This window comes from Erinaceus europaeus, chromosome 2 (genome assembly GCF_950295315.1).
Source record: "Erinaceus europaeus chromosome 2, mEriEur2.1, whole genome shotgun sequence".
NCBI lineage: Eukaryota > Metazoa > Chordata > Mammalia > Eulipotyphla > Erinaceidae > Erinaceus > Erinaceus europaeus.
In genome coordinates this window covers 50,426,957-50,437,061 of record NC_080163.1, presented here as the reverse complement: position 1 = coordinate 50,437,061, position 10,105 = coordinate 50,426,957, and the positions used below count along the sequence as shown (strand labels likewise).

Here is a 10,105-nt window from a genome sequence, read left to right as displayed (position 1 = left end):
TAAATGGTTCCCAAGGTCTTACCTACTCTTATGTAGCTGTCTCTCATATATAAGATCTCAGCAAATGGGACCAAGTGAACAAACAAACAGCAACAAAAAAGATTTTCTTATACTTCCACATCTGGAAATCTACCCTGTGGATTTACATGTTAAGGTGAACTAGGTAAATAGGCAGTAGTAGATCAAATGGGCTAATGTGTTCTAGCAAATGTGGACTGCTATTTTTCTTTTCAAATGTAATTTCTTTGAGGAGGTTTACTTCAGAATGGTGACATGATTTGTTTCTCCTCCCACCCACCCCCCACCCTCCTCCCCTATAGATGATACTTCCGTAAAAGTTCAGATTGCCAAGGATGTTTTCTCTCAGGAAACCGATCTGGAATTTTGATCTTGAGGAAATCCTGGATACATTTCTCCAGCTCTTCCTCAATAGAAAGCTTTTCCTTAACAGCTTTTTTTTTGCTGCTCATGTTCGACTCCCTGGAGCCTGAAGTCAGAGTCCGGAGCAGATCACTTTTTCTCCGCATTTCTGACTGTTGGATCAGCTGCACTGGGCCCTTCTTGACAGGACGGTCCAGAGTCTGGATATTGGTTTGGCGTGTCACAGGCCCACAGATGACTGTCTCCTGGGGAGAGCTTGCCTCAGACTGGCTGTCACAGCTGGAGGTGGAGAGGTCATTGCAAGATGTGCCACTCTCCCCTTCCTTGTCACCCTTGCCATTCTTGCAGCAGCAGTCACAGTGGGATGATGACCACCTAGAAGGCTCACCTGCAAGGGAAGCACAGAATCCCAGAGATTAATAGTAGGCAACTGACTCCTGATTATCAGCATAGTAACTGAAAACAACACACACACTCACATGCACACACACACACACACACACACACACACACATCCACAAGCATCCACACGCACAAGCATAAGCACACACACTTGTGTGCGCTTGGAAGAAATGATCTGGCTACAGAGACTGCAATAGAACAACTTAGAAATTAAGTCCAATTGAGGAGAAGAAGCTAAAGTTAAAAATAACATGCTGAACAAAAGGAAACACAATATGATACCTAAGCTTCTGGGGCTTAGATAACTCTGGCTAAGGATACTCAGTTATTGCACTCACTAACCTTGTTACTTAGTCAGATGCCTAATAGTTTCAAAAGCTATGAGTTCCTTCTATGTGAAATGAGGAGAGTGGCAAGAAAAATTTTACATGTCAAGTGAAATTACTAATACAAGCATATAGCACACAGTAAGTCTCCATCAGTCCTATCAGATTTTACCAGTGGATGATGTTAAACCCTAATCCAAAACTCTATTTGATAGTAGTCAGATATAATGGGCTTGGAGGGCCTTTGAGACTGAATTGATAGCTGTTAGTCAGGGAGAGCTGACTTTGTGACAGTTTCCATGTAAACTTTTGCATTTATCTCATTGAATCCTCATAGGACTTTGACAAACTCAATAACTCTACTTTCAATTTCTACAGCAGGAAACTAAAGCCCAATGAGTTTAATAACATTTCTCAGCTCACATTATTTGGAAGTCACAGAACTGGAATATAGATGCATACCTCCCAAATGCCGTGACCAATGCAATTAACTAGTTTCCTTCAATTTTCCAATCCTTCAAATTACTTTTTCTCCTTCAAAACAGTAAGGTTTAACTTTGCTTTGAAGTCCTTATTCACCTCTCTGCAGAAATATTGTCAGTTTTCCCTTGAATTATGTTTTTATTCTATAAGAGCACAAAATTATTGTTATGTACTCTTATTGCACATATCACATTCTACTGTAATTGTTTCTTTACCTCATGCAGCTCAGCTACTATGTACCATGAGTCCCCTGAGGTGGGCACAGGCAAGTATCCATTGTTGTAATCCCAGTAAATAGCTCAGAGCACAGTGTAAAAATTCAATAAAAGACTGCATCCTAAGAATAATGTTAAAGCATGTGGATCTAGCTATACATGAAGCTAGTCCTGTCAGTGGGATTTTTGTTAAATGATTATATAAAGGTAAATTTTATTTACACCTGTGTGAGTCTTTCTCTCCCTACTCTGTAGTGTTAACTCAAAGCACTACATTCCAATATTTGGTGGCAGAATCTTTTTTCAGATACATAGTTGGGTAGCTCCTTGAACTAGAAAATCCAGAATTAGGATATGAACTTCTGGAGGCTGGGCTACAGAACAGCAGCAGCTGTGTTTCTCTCCTCTCCTCTCCTCTCCTCTCCCAGATCAACTAGTAATACCAAAGGAGACCATCTGAGCCACAGCAAGACAGGACTAGAATGACTTCAGGAACCCACCAAATCACCGGTGAGTGCAAACACATGTGGTTCATGGACAGAGAGGAGCCTAGGAAGAGATTGTGTGGCTGGTAACAGTCCAGCGGTTTTCCAGTTGAGACACTACCTCCAGTCTGTTTCATCAACAAGAAGGATGAAGGGAGGAGAGGACTCCCCTCGGAATCACCAGGTGCAGCTATGAGTGTCCATTGCTACTGCCCTCTGAATCTGGAGCAGCTAGGGGAGGCCCTGTGCTGACAACAGGGGACAGAGAACTAATGAGGAAACTCAGAAGATCTATACCTTGGTGGCCTAGTGATGGGTCTGTGAGAGTCTCTTTGCATTACCATTGGAATATCTCTGCCACACCCTGCTTTATCTCTTGGTCAGGAGTCAGTGATTGAGCTAAGAAGCCTACTTATAGTTTAAAAGCCCTCAGGTTCCTATAGCTGACAGGGAAGAAAAAGAACAAAAGAGGCTTTTACCACTGAGCTCCAACTCAGGGATTAAAATACTATTGAAACAACCGTCAATTTCCACAACTGTGAACCCTTCAATTACCTTACCTAGACACAAGTCATTCCAGGCAAAAGTGATCAGTAATTTGAAAAGTACTGAGAGAGGAACCTCATAACATACTATATACAATGGTTAAACCAACAAGAAGAAATATTGGCGAAATGAACTAGGACAAGAGTCCAGCTAAAAGCCCTTACCCCCAAAGGTTGAAGCACAAAATAATGAGGTCAACATCCAAATACTAGTTAAAGAAATAATCACATGAGTGAGTAAAGAATTTGAAAGAGTTGTCATCAGAAATACAGAAACAACAAGTGACACTCTACAAGAAAACACTAATTATCTCAAGGTGATTAGAGAGCTTAAAGATGAAATAGCTTAGCTAAGAACACAACTAGCTGAACAAGCTAAAATAGTATCAGAAAAGGGTAAAAAAATAGATAAACTCCAGAAAAGAGTACAGGGGAGAGAGAATAGAATAAATGAGGCTGAAAACAGAACTAGCAAGATCAAGGACAAATTAGAGACAACTAAAAAAGAAGTAAGAGATATCAAAAAGAGATTAAGAGATATTGAAAATAACAACAGAAGCAAGTGGGATGACTTCAAAAGAAATAATATACACATTATTGGCTTACCAGAGGAAGAAAGAGAGGGAGGGGAAGAAAGCATTCTTCAGGATATAATAGCTGAGAACTTCTCTAGTCTAGACAACATCAAAGACATAAAGGTTCAAGAAGCCCAGAGGGTGCCAAAGAGAATTAACTCAGGCTTAAAGACACCAAGACACAACATATTTAGAATAAAAAGGAATAAGGATAAGAAAGGATTCTGAAGGATGCAAGAGAAAAACAGAGTCAACTACAGAGGAAAACCCATAAGATTAGCAGGAGACTTCTCCACACAAATACTACAGGCCAATAGAGAATGGCAAGATATCTATCAAGTTGCTCAATGAGAAAGACTTTCAACCAAGAATACTGAATCCTGCTAGACTGTCAATCAGACTAGATGTGGGCATACAAACCTCCTCAGACAAGCAACAGTTGAAGGAATCAACTATCATCAAGCCTGCCATGAAAGAAGTTCTGAAAAGTCTCCTATAAACAGTCAGACCACCATAAATATGCCATCTATCAGAACACTCTCAAAATCTACAGGAATAGCATTAAAATATTTTCAGTTTTTAATATCAATAAATATTAATGGCCTGAATTCATGTATTAAAAGGCATAGAATAGGAAGATGGATCAGAAAACACAACCCAGTAATATGCTGTCTGCAGGAAACCCACCTAACTCAACAAGAAAAACACAGACTCAAAGTGAAAGGATGGAAAACTATCATATAAATCAATGACCCACAAAAAAGTTCAGGAACAGCTATTCTCATATCTGACACAATAGACTTTAAAATAAATAATATTTAAAAAGATAGGGATTGGCAAATTAATGCTCAGTGGATCAGTCAATCAAGAGGACTTAACTATTAACATGTATGCACCCAATGTGAAGCCATCTAAATACATCAAACATCTACTGAAAGAGCTATAGCAATATATTAACAGAAACACAGTCATAGTAGGAAACTTTAACACCCACTCTCTCAACTTGACAGATAATCCAGGCAGAAAATCAATAAAGACATAAGGGAGCTAAATGAGAAGAGAGATAAACTAGAACTATTGGACATTTTCAGAGTCATTCACCCCAAAAAACTAGAATACACATTCTACTCAAGTCCACATGGGTCATTCTCAAGGATAGAACATATGTTAGGCCACAAAGAAAGGATCAGCAGATTCAAGAGCATTGAAATCATCGCAAGCATCTTCTCAGATCACAGTGGAATTAAACTAACACGTAATAATCAACAAAAGATTAGTAATAGTCCCCAAATGTGGAAGCTCAACAGTACACTACTTAACAACTACTGGGTCAAAGAGGAAATAAAGAAATCAAAATGTTTTGAGACTTCAATGAAAATGAAGACACAAGCTATCAAAATATTTGGGACACAGGCTAAGGCGGTACTGAGAGGGAAGTTCATAGCCTTATAAGCACACATTAGGAAACAAGAAAAAGCACAAATAAACAGCCTGATTGCACATCTTAAAGACCTGAAGAAGAACAAAGGAACCCTAAAGCAACCAGAAGGACAGAAATCACTAAAGTTAGGGTAGAAATAATAACATTGAAGATAATAAACCATACAGAAGATCAACAAAAATGAATGTTGGTTCTTCAAAAGAGTGTACAAAATTGATCAACCTTTAGCCAGACTCACAAAACAAAAAAGGGAGAAGACCCATATAAATTGGGTCATAAATGAAAGAGGATATATCACAATCGATACCACAGAAATTCAACATATCATGCGAGGCTTCTAAGAACAACTATATGCCACCAAGCTAGAGAACCTGGAAATAACTGACAATTTCCTAGATACCTACAAACTTCCAAAATTAAATGAAGAGGAACTAGGTAACATCAACATGCCCATCATAGCTAATGAAATTGAACCAGTTATCAAAAACCTTCCCAAGAATAAAAGTTCTAGACCAGATGGTTTTACAAATGAATCTACAAAACCTTCACAAAAGATCTAATACCTCTACTTTAAAAAGTCTTCCAGAAAATTGAAGACACTGGAATACTCCCTTCCAGCTTCTATGAAGCCAGCATCACTTTGATACCAAAATCAGACAGGGACACAACCAAAACAGGAAACTACAGACCAATATCTCTGATGAACATAGATGCTAAATTACTGAACTAAATTCTAACCAACCGGATGTAGCAGTATATTAAAAAGATTGTTCATCATGACCAAGTGGGGTTTATCCCAGGGATACAAGGTTGGTTTAATATATGAAAATCAATCAATGTGATCGACCACATCATCAAAAGCAAGACCAACAATAACAACCACAACAAGGGCAACAGAATGGGAAAAATAGCCTCCAGGAGCAGTGGATTCATACTGCTGGCACCGAGCCCTAGCAATAACGCTGGAAGCAAAAGAGAAAAAGAAAGAAAAGAAAAGAAAGAAAGAAAATGTTTAGAGTGTAGCAACTAATGAATGAAAATATCAACCACAGAAAATGACACTTTCTGCTAGCATGGGTTCTGAGGGGACCATTTTCTTTAGAAGGCAGAAGCTGTTAGTACTTCTAAACCTGACCTCCCTATCTAACATGACTTGATGTGAAAAAATCATTCCAATGAATTGGTCCAAGAAAAATAATCATATCCACAGCTGATCCAGGTTTACTATTTTTGAGAAAATATAAAGTTTGAACTTAAAAGAGGAAACAAAAAAAAAAAGACAAGGAGAAGAACAAGTAATATATGGTGGGCTATGTCTATTATGTCAAAAAAAAAAAAGCTTTTGATTATTTGATTTGTCCAAGAATTACCCTCCCCATGAAAAATCTTTCCATTCTATGAACTAGGAAGAGAAACATAAGGCTTCTCTTTTTTTCCCTTTAAATTGATGTTACTTTAACAACACAAACACCATTACATGAGGGACCCCTGTGTATTCATGTGGAAAACTGCACACTGCTATCCACTTTGTATCCAAGCTGAGAACCTGGAACAGATGCTACTCTTTCCTCCCTGAACCTGCTGGGATGATCATGGATTTAAATGTCAGCATGTATTCTTCAGCTTCTGGCAAACTGAAGTATTGTTCTACACTTATTTTAGGCACTGTCACTATTATAGGGAAATTGCACAACTTAATTTTAGTGGAGCCTATTATACTACCACATGTTTCAATATTTTATGAGAACATTTGAATGTTTTATATTTTTTGGCAAGATAATTCATAAGATGGCCTCTGAAGTCTATATATTATATTGAAATCAGAGAAGATGGGATGAATACAATACACCCAGAAATACTGTATGAAAACTCAATGTAAAATTTGGAAAACAATCAAATATGAGATAGTAACCAGCTCTTCCTACCAAATTCTCAATCTCTCTCTCTCTCTCTCTCTCTCTCTCTCTCTCTCTCTCTCTCTTTCTATTGTCTATATGATTATACCCTTTCTAAGAACTGGACCATAACAAAGGCTATAAATCAGAACAAAAATGCATGTGGGCCTTTTACCCTGAGAGTCATACAAACATCTTGATCTATCCTGAACACAGAAAAAAGGACCTATGAAAGGTCAAACCTGTAACTCAAGGTATTCTTGAATCTCTCCATTTAACACAAAGAATGATTTTATGAGTACCTAAGTATTTCACATTTGCCTTTTATGAGCACCTGAGTATTTCATATTTTTGCTCCAAATTGCTGAGGTTTCAATACGTTAGAATAATTATCTCCATTTGAGGAGAAAATTAGTTACAATTGATTATCCAGAGGTGAGAAGAAAACAATTTCATTTCAAGAAAAGCTTGATTTATTGATAATAAAAAGCAAAAATAAATCAATTGAATTTTTGAGGAATTATTAACCAGTTATTGTTCAAAACCCCAAGAATTCTACCTTATTTTAAAGTAAATATTTACTGAAATTGTTGGAAATTATATCACTTTTTGGTGCATGGGGGCATTAGGATGATTTGGTAAATGTTTGATGAATGAATGAATGAATGAATGAATGAATGAATGAATGAATGAAGCATGTGTGCATGTTGAGTGCTCACAGATCACAGAGCAAATGCAAGCTTCAGAGTCAGGCACCACATTTGCCAGCTTGAATAAATTATTTCTTCATCACTAAGGCTTTTTTTTCTCTCATTTGAAATACAAGGCTAATAATAGCATCTCCATCATAGGAGTTTTAGGAAAATTAAACAAGATTCCAGAGGTTGACTAGAGCATCAGAATGGAAAGGAAACTAATGCTGTGACTAGACTTTTTCAGGAAGATGTATATTGAGTGCTCAGTGACATGTGATTCTGACATGGGAATCAAGAGTAACGTCAGTGTCTGACACAGTGTGTGACCAGGGAATAATTTTGCAAGGAAGGCTTCTTTATAGTAAAGTCCTTGGAATTTTACAAGTGGATGAGTTTTTAGGATACATTTTTACTTTAAGACACACAAATAAGTCTAAACCCAGAAGAGGTTAGAGCTTTAGTTCAGACTAATTGGAGAGGAGGAGAAAACCCAATAGCTCCAGGTCTTTAAAACCCAAATCTTCAACCACTTTAAAACTTGGAAAGATTGAAGATCAATCAAGCAAACTATGATATTAGACTTAGGCTCTTTCTACAGCACCCCTAATTGTGAAAGTCTACTGAAAGAGAAGAAATAAAAGAGGAAAAACTAGAGAATATTTCTCCCCTATGAAAAATTCAAATCAAGCTGAGTGAAACATGACTTAGCAAACTCACAAAGTGCTTATGCATTTTTAAAAGAGGCAGTTCTGCAATCTACCCACACTTCAAACTCTCCACCTGCTAATGGTTGTGAACACAATGCACATCATTTACAGCAACATCTGGGAAAACTGCTTTCCCCATCTTTTCTGTCAATGATGTAGGAGCCTGCCAGTCTGGGAGCTAGGTGGCCAGATTTAATTTATTGAGGTTGCTGAAAGACTTTCTTAGTATCCCAGCTGAAAAGTCAATAGTAGTCAAATTGATGTTTTTATAATTCTTCTAACCTTGGAAAAGATATTGCATAGTGTAGATTGGGAATAGGCAGACTGCAAACTTCTGAGAAAAATGCATCTTCAAGCATGGCAATCATTACTTCTTGTCTGTGATTGACCCTTTATACTCATGAACATTTTATTTTCCATAGATCTAACTGAGACTTCTCATAAAGGGTGCAGGGTGTGGAGTGGGTTTGGAAAAGAGTAGACATTTAAACCATCCACATATCAGTCAGGACCAGCCAGAAAAACAAACTCCACCAGTTATCTCCATATGGCAAATATAAGAAACTGGTTAAACAGATAATGATGGGGCAAATAAACAAAAAAGGTAACATTAAAGGAACAAAGACAGGAATTACAGAAGACAGCTGCCAACTTTAGGGCTGGGGACACAAACAAAAGAGGATGGCATCATTAGAATTTAGAAACTTGCAAGAGGGGCGTAGTGGGTACACCTGGTTGAGCACACATGTTACAATGCACATGGACCCAGGTTTGAGCCTGTTTTTGAGCCTCCCCACCTGCAGAGGTAAAGCTTTGTAAGTGGTGAAGCAGTGCTGCAGGCCTCTCTGCCTCTCTATTTCCCCCTCCCCTCAATTTCTGTCTCTACCCAATAAATAAAGATAATAATAATAATAATAGTAATAATAATAATAATAATAATGAAGTTTGCAAGAGGCAACCTGTGGAAGTTGGGCATGGAAATTTAAGAAAGACATATTGCATGTTGGTCCTGTTATCTCTGATGAAGTCTGACTCTGGGTATTACAGAAAAAGCAAAGAAGCAAGATTGGAACTGTGACCAGAGCAGCCAATTCTGGGGTAAATAAAAGTTAGGTTGATTAGAAAAGGGGCAAGATGAGGAGCTCTTTCTCTCCTCCCAGTTTTCTTCTAGCACCCCTGTGAACAGAATTTAGCAAGGAAGTCAGCTACAATAATAAGAACTGTATTTAGCTGGATTCCAATCCCAGCATCACATGGCAGATAATAGAGAGGTGAGTTCCACACTAGGATAAATAAAGAAACTAAATAAACAGCTAACGGGACCAGAAGATAGCTCACCAACTAGGGTACACACCTTGCCATACATGAAGCCCCAAGTTAGAAACCAGGCATCATATAGGGGCACCACAACAATTGGAGTGGCTTCATGGATGGTTGGACGATACTGTGGTATCTCTCTCTCCCAATTCCTCTAGCTGTCTTCATCTTTCTGTCTGGGTAGGAAAAGAATGAAAATAAATATATAGACCTGAGAGCAGCGAAATTATCTATGTGCTAACCTCTAGTCATACATACACACACTTAAAAAAAGAAAAGAAAAATACAATTTTTTTATTGATCTGCTGAAACATGCATTGGCATGGAAAAGTTAGGAAGCAGAAAGAAAAGAAAATCATGACTCAATTCATTTCCTCCTTGTAGCCTTTTCTTTTCTTTTAGTGCCCGAGAATTTTGCATTTATTCTTTTCTCCAGCAGCAACTTTTAGCCATTTAGTCTTTAAGAGCTCAACATAAACATCACTTTCTCAGCTGCCATACCTATCTATCCTCAATCCAATTTTAGCTGATTCCAACCTCCAACCTGTTTCATTCACAAAACCACAATGCATACTTGTAGATGTGTTTCTAGATTTGTTTTCCACACTAGACTGCAAGGCCTCTGTCTGTTTCCTGCT

At 37.9% G+C, this 10,105-nt stretch overlaps 1 protein-coding gene across 1 annotated transcript in view; it reads right to left on the bottom strand.

Annotated features, from left to right (window-relative positions):
* Positions 1-294: 294 nt before the first annotated feature.
* The window catches only part of KCTD16 (potassium channel tetramerization domain containing 16), a 360,726-nt gene continuing 350,915 nt past the window's right edge, over positions 295-10,105 (bottom strand). The window contains exon 3 of the mRNA XM_007519002.3: positions 295-769. Within this exon, the coding sequence (XP_007519064.1) occupies positions 315-769 (455 nt within the window). The 3' untranslated portion in view covers positions 295-314. The remainder of the gene's footprint in view (positions 770-10,105) is intronic.